This window comes from Chelonia mydas, chromosome 1, assembly GCF_015237465.2.
Source record: "Chelonia mydas isolate rCheMyd1 chromosome 1, rCheMyd1.pri.v2, whole genome shotgun sequence".
Lineage (NCBI taxonomy): Eukaryota > Metazoa > Chordata > Testudines > Cheloniidae > Chelonia > Chelonia mydas.
In genome coordinates this window covers 283908761-283927017 of record NC_057849.1, presented here as the reverse complement: position 1 = coordinate 283927017, position 18257 = coordinate 283908761, and the positions used below count along the sequence as shown (strand labels likewise).

The 18257-nt window shown below is 39.9% G+C and overlaps 1 protein-coding gene across 3 annotated transcripts in view; it reads left to right on the top strand.

Annotated features, from left to right (window-relative positions):
- RAP1B (RAP1B, member of RAS oncogene family) overlaps positions 1 to 12956 on the top strand; it is a 77598-nt gene extending 64642 nt beyond the window's left edge. For all 3 annotated transcript variants that reach the window (XM_037886999.2, XM_043548110.1, XM_037887005.2), the window contains 3 exons: positions 6894 to 7037; positions 8613 to 8728; positions 11716 to 12956. In XM_037886999.2, the coding sequence (XP_037742927.1) occupies positions 6894 to 7037; positions 8613 to 8699 (231 nt within the window). In that variant the 3' untranslated portion in view covers positions 8700 to 8728; positions 11716 to 12956. The remainder of the gene's footprint in view (positions 1 to 6893; positions 7038 to 8612; positions 8729 to 11715) is intronic.
- The last annotated feature ends 5301 nt before the right edge of the window (positions 12957 to 18257 follow it).

Genomic DNA, 18257 nt, shown 5'->3' with positions numbered 1-18257 from the left:
TTTGGTCTTGCAATTTCAGTCTTCACTGTTGTTCTGTGAATGCTTATAACAGTTAGCTACAACCCAATTTTGCTTTCAACAGTATTGTTATAAAATGAGTATTTTAGCTCTGGAGACATCTTTGAATTTCTTGCTTACAGAAAGATGTACTGTGGTTAGTCAAAATGGAGGATTTTGATAGTTTCCTTTTCTGAAATAGTACTTGCAAGACTAAGCTTAGTATTACTTTCACACAATCTTAATTTATATTCCTCTGTTACTAATGACTGGTCTTGAAAATCTTAATGAGACTGAGTCTTTCAGCATTTAATTGGGGCTATATTACTACGGTATAGGATGTATATGGATAATTTATCACTTGAGTGAGGGATAACGTTCAAAAGTTTGTGTTGCTTAAACTTGTGTTGAGGAGCAAAAAAAATTATTGCATAAAGGGAAAAAGAGGTAGATTTAATGTGAACAGCTGAGTAACAAATGTCTTATTTTGAAATATTTTAAAGGGAGTGATATTAACTAGTAACACCCTGTTCCACTTCCTTTTTAGAAGCATTTGTTTTGTTGGCTTCTGAAGATCATAATCTTGTTTACTGTAACAGACATTAATGGGGGGTGAAGGGAAGCTACCTCCAGCTTTTAGTTAATCTATTTAATGTTCATGAGGAATCTTGACTAATTTCCCTGAATAGATATAGCTACATCTGCTACCACTACTGCATGGACCCAGGAGACATTGAACTCTTAAATTTCAGGGAAGTTTGTTGTGGGTGTACTAGTACATGCACAAGATCTGGTGCATGTCTTCACCTCAGTTAATTCTCTTCTCTCTAATGGAACCCTAAGAGCAAATATCATCCCAGTGTCCTGAACGGAGGAAGAAAGTAATTTCTAGATAATGTGAATCTTTTATTTTCATCCAAACCCGAACAAATTATTTTTCTATTTATCAACAAATGAGCATTTTAAGGAATTGGATGAAAACCAAGGCAACTCGAAGATTTTTAAACTGAGTCTTCATTCAAATTGTCAGGCTTTTCTGAGCAAATAGGAAAAATCCAAAGGCTGCCTGAGAGGTGTATTTAGAATGATTTGGTACTGAAACATGTATACTACTTTCATAAACTCAAATCTGAAAGTCATTCAAAAGAAGGAGGAAGAAGAGAGAAGAGAACTGATATAGAGGATGAGAGTTCCAGCTTGCCACTTTGGCTAAAAACAGTCCTCTTTAACATGGTTTCATAGTTTTTCCTGTTAAATCAAGATTGGAAATAAGGTGTAAATATTTAACAGAGTAACTAACCATTGGAACAACTTACCAACAGTTGTGGATTCTCTATCACTGACCATTTTTAAATCGAGACTAGATGTTTTTCTAAAAGATATGCTCTAAGAATTATTTTGGTGAATTTCTGTGGCCTGTGTTATACAGGGGGTCTGACTAGATCAATGGTTTTCAATCTTTTCATTTGCAGACCCCTAAAATATTTTAAATGGAGGTATGGATCCATTTGGAAATCGTAGGCATAGTCCGCAGACCCCCAGGGTCTGCAGACTACAGCTTGAAAACCACTGGACTAAATCACAACTATCCTTTCTGGCCTTGGAATCTATGAAGAGGGCAAGCTAGGTCTAGGTAAACTCCTCAAGGCCAGATCATCCAATCTGTATTCAGGTAATAAAACTCAATGAAGTCTTGCTTGACAAACTGTAGGACGTAAAGTGCAGTTCTGCTTTGAAAAATTAAGTAAAAAGGCTTTGTGGGGCTGTTTCGGTGCCATCCATGTCAAATGTTAGGTTTTTTTTCTAGTTGCTAGTGCTGTCAGCTGGCTTCTTTTCTCTTGTGCATCATCTCAGTCCTGTGAACTAAATTGTGATATACTGTGTAACCTTGTATTTGGTGGGTTTTCACAGGGTAACTTGCCTGTAAATGGAGCTAAAGTAAACAATTCTACTGAGGCACTGCACAAAGAGGAATGGAATCCAGTTTGCTCTCCTCTTTCTTGTTAGCCCTGCAGAACTAACCAGTTTTGGAAGTAAAACTAACTTCTTGCTTCATTAAGCAGATCTGACTTCGAATAGAAGGAGCAAATCTCATTTTAAATGAATAGCTGTATTTCAGGACTTTTCCAAGTGTATTCGAGGGTACCTCAGGAAATCTAGTGGTAAAGCAGCTTCCAGTCTATACCAACCATATCATAATTTTAAAATGTGACATGGAACCTGATACACTGATCAGATTAGATTCCTCCGCCCCCCCCGCTTTAATTCTTAGCCTTATAACCTTTTCATCGGTGTGTTTATGGGTTACTGCTTTTTATTCCACAAGAAGTGCGATGTATAGAGTTAAAATCTGGGTTACTTATTGGGAACTGAAGTTCTCCAAATAGCTAATCCTATCTGCTCTACTTGCCATTCCCAAATCACTTTGGATTATTTACATCTAACAGATAATGGAAACTGAAGCGGGAACATGTCCCGTGTGTTTGTATATAGGTGTTTATATATGTTTGATGCACACTGAGTGCCAGCCACTCAGTGTGCATCAAACTTTCCTGAAACTTAGTTCCCAGCAGCTCTTGGGGCCAATGGCAAGTGTCCACAGGCAGGGTGGGGATTATGGACATTACCCACTTTGAAAACTTCAGTTACAGGTAAGTAACTCAGCTGTTTGTCATTAATTCAAGGTCAGAAATTAAGTATGTTGCATAAGTTTGGTTTCACTTCAGATATTTGAATAACACAGCCTTCTCTGAGTGTTTGCCCCATAATGCGTTATTGCAGTCTTTTAGGAAAGGATACTTAGGGGAAGACAGAGCAGTGCAGAAGCAAATTTTCTCTGAACAAGGCTAAAAGAATTTGGCAAACAGCTTTGAGTAAATTGCATCAAAACTGTTCTTTCCACCAAATCAGTTGGAAATCTTAGAATGCTATAGCTAGGTTCCACAGCCATGTATTTTATACCAAATGATATCAACTTTTTTAGGGCTGTCAAGCTATTTAAAAAAATTAATCGTGCTTAATTGCACGATTAATCAAACTGTTAATAGGATACCATTTATTTAAATAGTTTTGGATATTTTCTACATTTTCAAATATATTGATTTCACTTACAACACAGAATGCAAAGTGTACGTGCTCCCTTATATTTTTGATTACAAATTTGCCCTAAAAAAGCAAACAAAATAGTATTTTTCAATTCATCTACAAGTACAGTAGTGCAATCTCTATCATAAAAATTGAACGTACAAATATAGAATTATGTACAATTATGTACAAAAAATGTATTCAAAAACAAAACCATGTAAAACTTTATAGCCTACAAGTCCACTCAGTCCTACTTCTTGTTCAGCCAATCGAGCAGAACCCCCTTATGAGCATGGACACGTGTCCTCTGGAATGGTGGCTGAAGCATGAAGGGGCATATGAATGTTTAGCATAACTGGCACGTAAAGACCCTGCGATGCCAGCTACAAAAGTGCCATGCAAACTCCTGTTCTCACTTTCAGGTGACATTGTAAATAAGAGGGCAGCATTATGTCCTGTAAATGTAAACAAACTTGTCTTAGCGATTGGCTGAACAAGAAGTAGGACTGAATGGACTTGTAGGCTCTAAAGTTGTACATTGTTTTGATTGTAGTTATGTAACACAAATGTAGATTTTTTGTAAGTTGCACTTTAACAATAGAGATTGCAGTACAGTAATTGTATGAGGTGAATTGAAAAATACCATTTTTTTGTTTCCCATTTTTCAAGTGCAAATATTTGTAACAAAAATAAGCATATAAAGTGAGCATTGTCTACTTTGTATACTTGTAATTGAAATCAATATTTGAAAATGTAGAAAAACATCCAAAAATATTTAATTTCCATTGGTATTGTTTAACAGTGCAATGAAAACTGCGATTAATCACGATTAATTTTTTTGAGTTAATTGTGTGGGTGAACAGTGATGGATCAGCCCTACTTCTTTCGTATTTTCCCAGGACACTCCTAATTTTTTGTTGTATTCCAGTTTGTCTTTTTGCGGGGGGCAAATAAGCCTGCAAAAAAAAAAAAATTGGGTGCAGTTCACTGTTCTGACTGAGGCCACAGCTCTTGTTGGACAGTTAGAGGTTGTCTGTTATCCTATTCCCAGGCTACCTTTGCTGTTGTCATGTTTCAGCTCTGTCTCCAATGTAAGTCACAGGATAGCAGATCAGAGGAGATGTGAGCAAGAGAGAGTGTGCATCACAGCATCTTAATTGCAGGGTCTGAATGAGTTCCCTTAATTGCTCTTGTGACTGCCTTATTAGTAGAGCAAAACAAAGGCATGTACTGGTACAGTAACAACTAAACATTATGGTTCTGGGCATTAGACAAAATATTCTAATTGGCTGGTTTCAGAGGCTTGATGTCTTAACCATGTTTAAATTAAAAATGCATGTGACATCACTAACTTTGTCATGGGTTCAGGCTTATTACAATGGTTAACATCAACTTATGTAAATAAGGTGTCAAAGGAAATAGTGAATCTTTTCTCTACTCCCTCCTTTTGTTCATGTGTAAAACACATACTACAGGTCTTGGGTTTTTCTGCCTTTGCTTCTACCTTCTCCCTGTTCATGTTCAGTTGCTAAACTTTGCAGGCATCTGATAGATTATCTCTTCAGAAGGTAAATCGGCTCCTAATTTTTTCTCTAACAAAAGTAAATTCTCTGAGCTGTCTGAAAAATACTGCAGCTGCTAGAGAGGGGTAGCTCACTTGTCCTTTAGCTGTCTTGCTTGAAATACTTCAGAGGCACCTGGACTGCTGTTCTCAGTTCAGTGTAAAGCTAACTTTTGGAGGATTAGAGTAGGAAATTTTGACACTTTCGTAAGTTCCTTTCTGAGGGAGAAATAGAGGGATGCAGATCAATATTTCTTAGATTTTCTCTTTTGAGCACAATCATGTGGCTTTTGAGCACACAGGAGAAACCTTTGAGAGTGTTCAGTTTACAGTCCCATTAATATCTGTGAAGTTCTAGAGGGCCATATATGGCTCACAGTGCAGTTTATACACTCAGAGCCCAATCTACTTCTCCCTCTTGGCTGCTTAGAGTGGAGGGGTCTTTCTGAATGTTAAGAGCTGGGAAAGAAGAATGAATACCTTTCCCTACCCTCTGAAGCAAGTTCTCTTTGTTGCTCAGATACTATAGGGGGAGAGATACTTCTGAGGTACTTGGGGTTTTTTTATTTCACTGGTGGTCTTTCTTTGAATTTGGCTATTCCACACTGCAGAATGTTCTTACTCCTACTTCTGAGTAAGGCATGCGGCTGTGATTACTGCTGCACTTAGTCTACCTTGGCAGTAGTTGAAAGGAATGAATAAGTATGTATGCAGGTGAGAGGGAGCATTGGTGGGTTAGGGAAATGAACTTAAAATTCAATATTAAAAACCAAAAAATAGGCTATATATTTGGCCTTATCCTTGTGCTTTAACACAGTTCAGCTGAACTTTTAAGACACTATTTAATGCTTTTTAAAATAAATGCTTTTAAGAAACTGTGCAGTGTTCATAGACTTCTTGGGTAGATGAGGTATTGAATGTGTTAACTGACCAAACACAACTGGCTGTGTTCATGCTGTATCTGTAAACATTCTGATAAATGTGAAATTTGGGAATTGAATAATTCACTGTTAAATTTCTTGTGAAGTAAATATTGCATACTGCAGATAGCCATTCAGGTAAGTGCAGTGAAGGGTCTTACACAGTGATACAAACTAGACAATACAGATACTTTCTAAAGAATCCTGGTCCAGCAGGACCTGGAAGATTCATAGAATCCAAGGCCGGAAGGGACCACTCTGATCATCTAACACAACCTCCTGTATAACACAGGCCATAGAACTTCTCCAAAATAATTCCTGTTGAACTATAAAGCATACCTTCTAGAAAAGCATCCAGTCTTGATTTAAATGTTGTGATGGGGAATCTACCACAAACCTTAAGTTGTTCCAGTGGTTAATTACGCTCATTGTTCCCCCCCCAAAAAAGCACTAGGCCTGTGTTCAAGGTATCATGGTCCAGAAAATTCCAGATAGCCCTTTCCTTAAGCGCAGTTGCTCATTGAAACTCCATCTATATGTGGAAGCTTCTTAGTCAAGTAATGACATTGCTCCTTTCAGAACAAAGATCCACCTAGTTAGAGAACTTACATAAGGTCAGCACCAGAGGGGGTGAATGCTCTTGATGTGGGCCTCAGATTAGAGCAAAACGCTAATACTGTGGTTATCAGTTTATACATGGTTGACTGAATGTGCAAGAGCAACCTTTCCACCGTAATGTGGCTGAAAACAAGGTTCTGGGGGCTTGGAAGAATTTTTTTTTTTGGTGTTTGCTTTTTATGAGAAATATAACCATTGTACACATTGAAAAAAACAGTAACTACAGTGTAGTAAAACGTGTCAAACCCATACAACTGCTGCCCTCCATCTCTTCACATGTACTGCTGAAGTCAGAGTTCAAGTTTCCCACCCTTTCTGAACTTGAACAGGAGCTGTGTGGTCTCAACTTGTAATTTAACCAGTGAAGTAGTTTTTTTTCAGTAGCTGAATACAGCTGGCAGTCTTCAGTTAAGAGAGGCTTTGGGGTGAATAGCTTGAGCTGATTAATAAAATGAACTCGAAGTATTTTGCACATGTGACCAGATCCTGGGATAATCAGCAGTTCAGTTTACAGTTCTGTAACCTGATCATCTTCAAATCAAAGTCACTTGATGTAACTGTTAACAAGTAGCACAAAATCTGCTTCATGTAAGATATCCAGTTTCTCTTGCATTGCTTTTTTTCTCTCTCTCTCTCTTCTCCCTTTCCCATCGGTTGAAATTCAGCTTCTGGCTTTAAGTTTATATATAAATTAAAGTATCTGTCCTGTTTAGGTGCCAATGATTCTAGTTGGCAATAAGTGTGACTTGGAAGATGAAAGAGTTGTGGGAAAGGAGCAAGGACAAAATCTAGCAAGGCAGTGGAATAACTGTGCATTCTTAGAGTCTTCTGCAAAATCAAAAATAAATGTTAATGAGGTAAGGCTTAATACCTTATGAAAAATGAATGAATTGCATTTCTAACAACTTGCTGCTGCTTCTTGCTATCTAAGGACAAAATTCTGAACTTCATGTTAAGTTCCCTTAGATTTCAGTGGGCAGAATTGTACCCTAATGCTGCAAGAAATTTTACATTGTCAGATGTTTGTAATTAAGACTTACCTAGCTGTTTACAGCTAGCTTCCTAGTATAAACTTTAAGGCTTTGGGCTTGCAACTGCTTTCATTTCTGCTTGTTACAGATTTTTCACCGAACATGCAAGCAATTCATTATTGTACTCAATTGTTCATTGAAAACACACTGGGCAGAACACTTGCGTTCTTGCTTTTTCAAGTTTTTTGACTCTTGTGATAGAGATGGAGCTGCAGGGTAGCTTCTCTGGAGACCAGTAGGGAGTATCCCTGCCACAAGAAATGTCTTGTACAAATGTCGTTACCAATTGTGTTAATATAAATGATCTTTTGGGGTCTTGTAGGCCTTAAGCATATCTAATTTTAAACTATATCAGAGCTAATATGTATACTTTCCTATTTAGAATTTCTGGAGACTACCTGTTAGCCAGTAGATAAATCCATTTTGTTAATGGTAAAAGTAATGCTTTTTATTGGATTAGAACTTCATGCAGTAGAAATGGATAGGAATAGACTATATTCCAATGTGGAAAATGCCCCGGGAACTAACTAGTGCAGCTACAACCTATGAACTTGTTTCAAGATGTTCAGAGATTGAGAGGAGGAAGAACCTTATTTATAAGTGAAGCACATGCTATTTAATTGTAGTATTTAGATCTGATTGACTTGCATCTAAATTAGTGTTCTCACGAAATTCCAGTCCTCGAACAATTCCAAATTAGATGTGTTCCTACACTTTCCGTCCTAGTTTATATATTTTTTTGCTATGAGCTTTTCAATTATTGCCACATTTTACACCTGATGAAGCTCCTGAATGAAACTTTTATTTTGATTAAAAATCAGGATAGTCTAATTTAATAACTCGTTTAATATCTGAGTACTTATTTTTTTTCTCATATATTTAAACACTAAATTGATGGATCTTATCAAATGTGTAATTTATACCTGACTGGTTAAAAGCATGTAACATTCTAAAATATACAGTAGAATTCTAGTAGAATCCTCTTAAAGGGACATTATCTCTTTAGAAGGAGTAATTCTACAAAAAGGACAAACTGCTTATGGCTGAATTTTGTCCACTGTATTTGACCTGAACACTTAATTACAAATCAAAATGATGCATGTATTTCACACTCCAATCATGTTGGAGTGTGAAATACAGTTCAAATATATGTGGATACAGGAAACTTTGCCTGCAAGACAAGCTGCTTTTGATGCTAAGTGAAGTATTATACCTTGGCAGCTTTAACTAGAGGAAGAGACAGAAAACAAATAGGTATCTACTCACATTTTAAATAGATCGCAAAACATGAAGGTTTAAACGTGCACATTTTTTAAGTGAACAAACGCATGAAAAGCTTAGAGGCTAGAAGTCAGAGAAGTGGCTTAAATTGCCTAAACTAAGAACTTCTTGTGCTTGCAGATCTTTTATGACCTGGTGCGGCAAATTAACAGAAAAACTCCAGTGCCTGGAAAAGCACGCAAAAAGTCATCGTGTCAGCTACTTTAATTCATAGATGTATTGTAGCTCTGAGCCAGGTAAGCTCACTCACTTTCTTAATTTTCTCAGCTTTTTTGTTGTTGAGCTACCATTAACCGTTTTCAAAGGTTCAATTTAGCTATTAAAGAATAGGAGTGCAAAATAGGATCTGAGGTTGGTTGGTTGGTTTGTTTGTACATAGAAATAGAAGTATTTAAAATAGTTTTTTGGGCTCTGCCATTCCAGAGTCAAATGCAAAGGCATGTATAAGATATACCTCTCGCACTGATGGACCAAAATCTTTTGACTGGCTAAAGAAACAATCTTGCATAGATATCAGAAAATGTAAATATCATATGAGATATCTTAAAGCATTAAATGTAGCTAGCCAAAAATAGGCAGACTTGTATGAAGTCCGATTAAACAAAATGTATCTTACTGACAAAATTGCAGTTCTGGAAGACTGTAGTATACTACAGTAAAATGTCATCTTTTGCTATGTGATTTGCTGTAAATATGTACATAGGCTTATAGAATGTGTGTTAAGCTATATTTAACAACTTGCTCTGGACTGTAAGCCTTGTGTAGGTTTCCCTAACTTAAGAGTACATTGTCCTGATAGAGGAGTTATTCATTTTTATTTTTATTTTTTTGTAAGAGAGATACGTTGCAATGTGTATATTTGGAAGCGAGCTATTGGTCAAAATCATGTTTCATATGCATCACTCCTTGAAACTTTTTTTACCTGGAGCTATTGGTTTACTAGATTAACTTTTTTTGGTGTGACAATTAACTAATGCCTTATTTTAAGAAAGCTAAGAGCAAGCTCAAGCCTGCACTTTTTTTTTTGGCAAGATTTCTGAGAAATTGGTGAGTCACTGACATCACAGGGTGTCCTCGGATTTCCTTTTTCCTGGTCACTTGCATTTTCAGCCTGGATGTGGAGACAATGCTATACTCTTGTAGTTGTGCTGTCAGTGGATAACTGTCACTGGTTCACCTTGATTCTTTCAGGTGTGTTGTCCCCCGTCAGTAGCCTGTTCAAATGGATAGGATTGCATTTCAGTAGTTCTGTTCTTTCTGGTGTTCTGGTACAGGATTGCCTCATCCCTCCCACTCAGTGTATTTGAAGCTTGTGTGAGTGGAGGGAGTTTTGCTGTCTGAGCTATGGTATCATTAGTATCATGATAACATGCAGACCTGTCTTAAAATTCAGACCGTGCATGGTCTTGTCTTTTCCAGTATCTGGCCAAAAAACAGTCTAGGCTGAGTGAAGTGTCTGAATCCAAATAAAATTTGAGATTGTTTGGTTCCAGAAGTATCTGGAGAGATTGGCAAGAAAAAAGTAAACTGATGGGTCTGGACCAAAACCCCGGATAGATGCCCCTGAACTCTGGTAGAAGTGGTAGTATTCTGTGCATTAATAATAATCCATACCCTAACTGCATGGTTTGGGCTCATCACCAGTGTAAAATGCAAGCTGGTGCAGAAGTGAAAGTTAATCTGCTTAAACTCAATCATGTGTAGAGTTTATCCAAGAATCAAGCAAACAGGAAAGATTTTTGTTCATGGCTGAGTCACTGAAATTTTAAACTTGGTACTACAAATTGGGGGTTTGATACTTTGATGCTGCATAGTCTCACCACTTCAGTCACTCTACATCAGAATCACAAGGTTCTAATAGCAAATGATGGATGCTACTGTTTAAGGTCATTTAAATGCATTCTGCCTATATTTCCCTAATCCCATTAAATTCACACTGACAAATGGTGTGCCTATAGGGGCATCAGCATCCACCTGTTTGGTTTTTTTGCTCCCCGTCTAATGTCTTTACAAATCCAAGTGTCAGATTAGTTCTTCACATGACTGCACTAGTGACTCAACACAGTAGGCAGAGCACATGGAAAGAAATGTTTAAAGGAAGACTTAAACTCCTGCTTTTCATTGCTTCTTAATATTTAACAAGGAAGGTACAAAGGTAGAAACTACACTTAATTTACACTTATTTTTTAATAAACCTGGGGTACCTCTTTGGGTAGATTTTTTTTGTTGTTGTTCCTCTTCCTGTATAATGCTACGTTCCCATTTCAAAATTTATCATAACTTCTCCATCTGATTAGTTTTCTAAAACTCTTTTAAAGAGGCAGCTTCCAAGGCTGTTTTCATTGAAAGGGTGAAAGTGAAAGGTGTCCAATTACAGTAAATACCCATGACTTTAGAGTATTGAGGCAAAAGGCCAGGTAATGCACTTGTACACAAGTAATAAAATGCACTTATCAAACTTCAGTTTTGGTGACACATTGGCTGATTGGCCCATAAAGCTAGTCCCCCTTTCTCACAATATCCTCCTCAACCTATCTGACTTCCTTTTCTAAGGTCCCTTTTATAACTAAATTGTGTTTAATGTACTTGTAAAATTTTGCTTTTGACCAAAATACGCTTGGAAAAAGATCTTTAAAACTATTTTGTTGAACTAAATCGGTTCATGAAGGGTTGGGTTAAGTGTGCTATAAAAATTTTCGGAAAGTTTTTTAAAAAAAACCTTAATTCTCAGAGCCCTTTTAACAATTTTTATAATCTTCCATTGTACCTGATCCAAAATCTGTCAAATGCATCATTTCACATGACTTAAAGGAAAAAGTTGCTGGTATAAATGTCTTACAACTTTTTACTTTCCAGTGTGAAAGCTGAGGCCTGTTTCCTAAGCGTGTGCGTGAGCTGTTTCAGACCACATGCAGAACTTGAGAGCTGATTTTTTTGGCGGGGGGGTGTTAGTAATAGGTAATGGATATTTATTTTTTTAAAGGGACATAATTTAAATCAAACTCTTTACCTATTGTTGCAAGTTGCACTTAAAATTACTACTGTATTTCACTGTTAAATTTCATTAATTTGAAGTTGGTGTCACTGGGTCTATAAACACTACTGAGTTAGGGTCTTAAATGCTACTTTCAAAATTTACTAATTCACCTTTGTTACACTGAGATGCAGAACTCTTCAGTCCTAGAAAACTGTGCTTTAATACTAATCTCCTGTTTCATTACAGGTCTGAAGAACTGTTGCCCAATTCAACAGTGCCAGCATTCCAACTTTATTAAACCTACCAACATTTTAAATGGACTTTCCTGTGGTGGTACCCTTTAAGAAGTGGATGAAAGCTACTACATCAGTTTGCACATTGTAATCACTTTCCAGTGTCACGAGAGATTTTTACTTATAAATATTCTAACTGTATGCAACTGGTAAAACCAGAGCCTACATCCAGTATTACTGATAAGAGACATTCATCCACCGATGTTGTACATGTATGAAAACTGTGTACTGTATACTTCAATAATCCCCATACTTTCTATTGGAGAGTACAATAATGTAAATCCTGAAAGCACCACTATTTTAGCATAATAAAAGAAAGTCCAAAGAGCTCCTATATAGACTACTCCAGATAACTTTGCTTCATCGGTATTTGTAGCTTATTGTAACTTTTTTTAAAGAAATACAGGATCATCATCATCGTATTATACAAAACCGCTTTGATTAACACAACAGCTTTAGTTTTTTAATTTTAGGAAAAACCTGTGGAGACAGTGATCTAGTCTTTAAAATAAGAGTCCTTTCAGTATGTCTGAGTAAAGACATTGCCTTTAATATCTGTTGGGAAGGAAATGTCCAGACTTTTCAACCTTTTATTGTATGTTTCCTTTTCCTTGTTTACATAGGGAACAATGTTTATAGTTGTGTGTACAGTGGGGGTCTACAACAAGAAGTGTATATTTTAAAATGATTTTTTTAATGATTTAACAATTTTGTAAATCATTTTCAGGCTTCTGCAGCTGTAGATTCTCACTGTTAATTCCCTTGCTTGCTCATGCATAAGTGTATTTGCAATACCAAATATACAGGTTTTAGTACTTTTGCCTGTTAGTGATTGTTTTACATGTGTAACGTTTTGGTTGAGATGTTAAATGGTGGAAGAGTACTGTGGATGTGAATGTGGGAAGTAATTTTAATCATGTGTAATTGGTCACAGGGCCTAAGTTGCAGTAATTAACTTTTGCTGATTTATTTAACAATGCCTTGTTGCTTTGTATGAATTAACGTTTGGGTGTAAAGATTGTGTGTATATCCAACAGGGAGCCACAGTATTTAAATTGACCAACCTAATGTTACAACTGCTTTGAGGTGGCCAAATGTAAACTAAAAGCCTTAATTAAAAGTGGTGCAATTTTGTATGACTTAGCATCAGTAGTTCAATAAATTTGGATTGCCATGCAAGGGCTTGCATTACAATTATCTACTACTTGAATGTTTTGTGTAGTGTTTTAACAGTGCCAGTAAATACGGGTTTAACAAGTTTAAACATAATGTGCATTTTGCACTGTGAGGCTTCATAGATCTTAAGACCAAAAGGAACCATTATGATCATACAGTCTGGCATCCTGCATAACACAGGCCATAGGAATCCATCCAGTTTAATATGAGTAAATGTAAGTGCCCATTGATGACCAGGACTACAAATGTTGTCTAGTGTTACCTAGACATGTGGGAGGTTCAGAGCACTAGTGGTACCACAGTGAATTTTTCTTTCCCTGTGGAAAAAACACTTACTAAAGGAAGCGATCTATAAAAAGGGTTTTTGATGTTCGGTGGCTGGGGTACTTGAAAGTGTTACCTAACTATTGTGTTTTTATACAGTTACCTTATCTCTAAAATCAGCATGTTATGACTATAAAGTCTCTATGAAGTGGACTAACATACTGCTTCTTTCTAGATTAAAACATACTTCTATTTGATCTTAGGCAAACTTACTTATTCTAATAAATATTTATGCCATGCTAGGTCCAGAATTAGCTTGCGCGCTCGCTCTCGCTCTCGCTCTCTCACACACACACACACACACACACACACAGTTTAAACACTTTGCAACCTTAAAGTCAAGCACTTAGTTAGGAAATAGTAGAATTAAGGTTGCCTGTGCCACCTTAATTCAGCCCCTTGTTTGTATATGCATTATGATTGTCTCTTACATGTCATTATCACATACTGCTTTTTCCACAAGACCCCTTCCTCGGTCAGTACACAGAATAGATGAATAACTGCTCATTTAGTGAGCACCAATATTTTGTTTTATCCTCATTGTCAATGTGTGTTACTGCAGATAATTCAGTTTTCAGTTAAGGGTTTGAATAATTTCCTCATGGGGCTTTCTGTGGCACTTATGAGTGCTTCACAAACATACATTAATTTTAAAACATCTCTATGGGGTGAGGGAATGATGTGATACCACAATCTGTAAAATGGGAAGCTGAGGCACACATTAAGGTAAAAAATTTCTGCTAATTGTGGATACCCAGCTTGAGATGACCAGGACCTAATTTTTCAGAGTACTTAGCATTGTGAGGCACTTTGTATGTTTAAAGCCCAGCTCTAATTGATTTCAGTTCCAGCTGTGAATTTCAGCATATCTGCCAATCAGAACCCTGAGCTTATGCCCAGGTGACTGAACTCCGGTCTGCTGCCCCATCGCCATTTGCCCCCTACTGCCACTGTCTCATCCAACATCAACAGGGGCCAGGCCCCCTGTCCCACCCTGACCAGGAGGCACAGCATCCATTGCTTCCTGGGGGCTGCCTTGCCCCACATCAAAACTTGTGTGGGCATTGTCATGGGTGGTGGGGCCCTTGAAGCAGCCTCCAAGATGTATGGGAAGGTCCTCTACCTGACATCAGAGGCTGCTGCCCAGGAGGTGGTGGAGAAAGGCATCTCAGGGGTGACCTCTTTTGTGCCCCTCAAACCCTGGAGGACCTAGGTGTACATGTGTCTTCACCTCCATCTCACCATTCCTCCCTAACACTGCCCTTCAGCACTCTCAGGCTGAGCCCTAAGGACCCCACTCTCTGCCATGTCATCTTGTTCTGCTGGCAGACTGCAGAGCAAGGGGAGCTTGGAGGGGTCATTCCTGGTGCCCTGTACCGGGTCCATTCATTAGGGAAGGCTTGGTGCTTCCTCTGATGGGTTTTGGGGAACATCCAGAGGGACTGTCTCTTGGCCTGGTGAGGAGGGGTGTCCAGCACCTGCACTGCTCAGGAGGATGTAGGCCCTGCTTCTGCTGCTGACCCCATCCACCTAGTTCCCCATCTCCTCCCCCAGCTGATGATCCTGCTTGGGTGCAGGGGTTGCCCTCCCTCACATGCTCACCCAAGATGACAGATGCTGCTCTTGATAAAAGCCTTTCTGGCAGGTGGGAGGAGGTGTATATAGAGAAGGTGGTGGTGACGAGAGAGAGGTCCTCTCCTGGGCTATCTCAGGGGGAGACCATCTCTGCTTCCCCTGAGCCGATCTTTCTTGCACTCTGCACCACACCCTCCCCTTCTGGTCAGCCCTCCAAGGATACCCTAGAGGCCTGGGTACTGGCTATGAGGAGAGGAAGTGCAGCAAGCATAAGTTCTGGTGACTGGTTGGATCACAGAAACCCACCTGATGTGCCTAAACTACCTCTGAGCCTGTTTTCCCTGCCAACTTGGAACTTCAATCTCTTGCCTGGTTTGAGCCAGACCCACTTGCCTGCTGCAAACACAGATCCAAGTCTGAACCACATCCCCCAACAAGCTGCAGGCTTAACTGAAAACAACTTAAGAAGTGCTCCTGTCTCCAGCACTCAGATACCCAACTCCCACTGGGGTCCAAACCCCAAATAAATCCATTTCACCCTGTATAAAGCTTATAGGGGTAAACTCATAAATTGTTATCCCTCTAACACTGATAGAGATGCACAGCTGTTTAGCCCCCAGTTTTAATACTTACTCTGGGTTAATTAGTAAGAAAAAAGTTATTTTATTAAATACAAAAAGTAGGATTTAAGTGGTTCCAGGTAATAGAACAAAGTGAATTCCTGAGCAAAATAAAACGTTCATGTCTAAGCCTAGTACGGTAAGAAAACTGAATACAGATAAAAATCTCAGCTTATTGAAACATCTGACGTTATCACAGACTAGACTCCTTCCTAGTCTGGGTCCAATCCTTTCCCCTGGTACAGTTCTTGTTCCAGCTCAGGTGGTAGCTAGGGGATCTCTCATGACTGCAGCCCACATTGTTCTGTACCACCCCCTTATATAGCTTTTGCACAAGGTAGGAATCTTTTTCCCCTCTCTGGGTTCCCAACTCTCCTTCTAAATGGAAAAGCACCAGGTTAAAGATGGATTCCAGTTCAGGTGACATGATCACATGTCACTGTAAGACTTCATTACCCACTTTCCAGCACACAGGTATACAGGAAGACTTACAAGTAAACAGAGCCATCTACAGTCAATTGTCCTAGCTGATGTGAGCCATCAAGATTCCAAACTACCATTAATGGCCCACACTTTGCATAATTACAATAGGACCTCAGTTATATGTCTAGTTTCAGATACAAGAGTGATATATTTATACAAATAGGATGACCACACTCAGTAGATTATAAGCTTTATAATGATACCTTACAAGAGACCTTTTGCATGAAGCATATTTCAGTTACATTATATTCACACATTAGCATATTTTCATAAAATCATAGAGAGTTCAACATCACATGTGGGTCCAGCCTCTCCCTGTCAAGAAGCAGGAGGATGCCTCCTGTAAGGCATCTGGAGGGCCCACCGCTGGGCCTGCTTTTGGGCCCCCTCAGAAAGCCCAGCTACTGGAGCTGCCTCACAAAGCTCTGGCAGCAGAAGGGGCAGAGGTGTCCCCCCCTCAGAGTCCCTAATAGGGGAAGCCCCCCACCTTTCTGCCATCTGCCCCTCTACCCCCACCCCACTGAGATGGAACTCACCTCAATCACTCCTGGAGAGGACCCCTCATGCTGGGGTCTCCATGTGATCTTCCAGGAGATTGTGGCCCTGGATCTAACTCCTTTAGCCCAGGTGGAGGATGACACTCTGAAGCAGGCCTTGATCTGGGCCCCAAGTCCACCACAGGGCCTGCTGCTCCTTTCTCAGTGTACTGCGTGGGACACTGCCCCTGCTCTAGATGATGGGGGCAGCTTCTGCTCTTTCCATGTGCCCAGCTGCAGCTGGCCCCCTGCTCAAGGCCACTGAGCCCATTGAGGAGATGGCTAGGGCCAAGCAGCCAGGTTTGGGGCTTTCTGGGGACCCCTCCTGAATCAAGACAGTCATTCCTATGTGTACCAAATCAATCATTGTCCAACCTGATGCCAAGGGTGTGAGCACCAAGCCCATCATGGCATCCAAGCCTGGTGTCATAAAGGGGGCCCCACAGCAGCCAAGTCAGCCCCTGTGCCTAGGGAGATGGTACCACAGCTTAGCCATTGGGGATCCCAACCTCATTCCTGATCCCTCCACTTCCACCTCCCATCCTGTTGCTATCCCTGAGTGTCATATTCTCTTTTTTGGAGGGTGGTATTTGTATTCCCTTCTTGTTCCGGGGCCTCTGTATTCCCTCTGCTGTTCACTTCTGTGTTGGGGGCCAAGGTGGAGAATGCAGTGCAGGTGATACTGCACTGAGGTTTTGCTACCAGTGAGGGAGAGGCCCGAAAGCCCCTACCTGAAGGCCATGGGGTTGCTGATGGGGTCCAGTGGGAGAGCAGCCAGGGGTCTGTGGGCTTGGCTGAGTCTATGGAACACTCAGCCCCCACCACACTGTGGAACAAGCTGCACTGGTTCCTGTAGGGGTGCCAGGCATCCTGTTTTCAATGGGAGCACCCGCTCAAAAACAGCCCCTGGCGGCTCCGGTCAGTACTGCACCCCAAACCTCTTCCTGCACTGCAGCCCTGAGCCCCATCCTTCACCCCAAAGCCCTCAGCCCCACCCCGGGGCCCTCACCCCCTGCTATAGTCCAACCCCCAGCCCAGAGCCCCCTCCCGCACCATGAACCCCTCATTTCTGGCCCCACCCCAGAGCCTAAAGGAAGCCCCGAGCCTCCCCACCTCCCGCCACGGGGCTGTCTGTGATCCACGGCTGATTTGTGTGTGTTAATGGCCCCTGATAGAAAAAAGGTTCCCCACCGCTGGTTTAAGGGCTAGTAAGTGTAAGAAACACTCTTCTTTCCCACACTATTTAGCTACAAGTTCCTGACACTGCTAGGCAAAGCTAGGCCAGCAGCTCTGAAAACCCAATATTTTTAGTCTAATCAGACCAGTTTTCAATATCTTAAGACTACCCCCAACTAATCAGAAGACCTTAGTTACTAGAGATGCCACAGCATATGCTGTAAACTAGCACTTGAAAGATTTTTTTAAAACTATACGCTTCATTAATGAATTCAAAAACTATGCATTAGGACACAGCTGTGTCGATCCTTCTTCCAGCAGGTAAAGATTAGCAGGGTTTATCAAACTTAAGCATTATGAAGAAATAAAAATGTAGAGTATTTACACAAAACTAGAGCACTTTGCAATGCATAATGTAAAACGGATTCTGTAGAAAGTATATAATTGGAGCCTAGTACAAAAGCAGAGTTATCACTTCCACGACAGTAGAGGGTGCAGAGAGTCTTCCAATGGTCCCCCATTATCTGAGCATCTCACAACTTTAATGTAATTATCCTGAGAGGCAGGGAAGTCCTGTTATCCCCATTTTATAGATGAAGAACTGA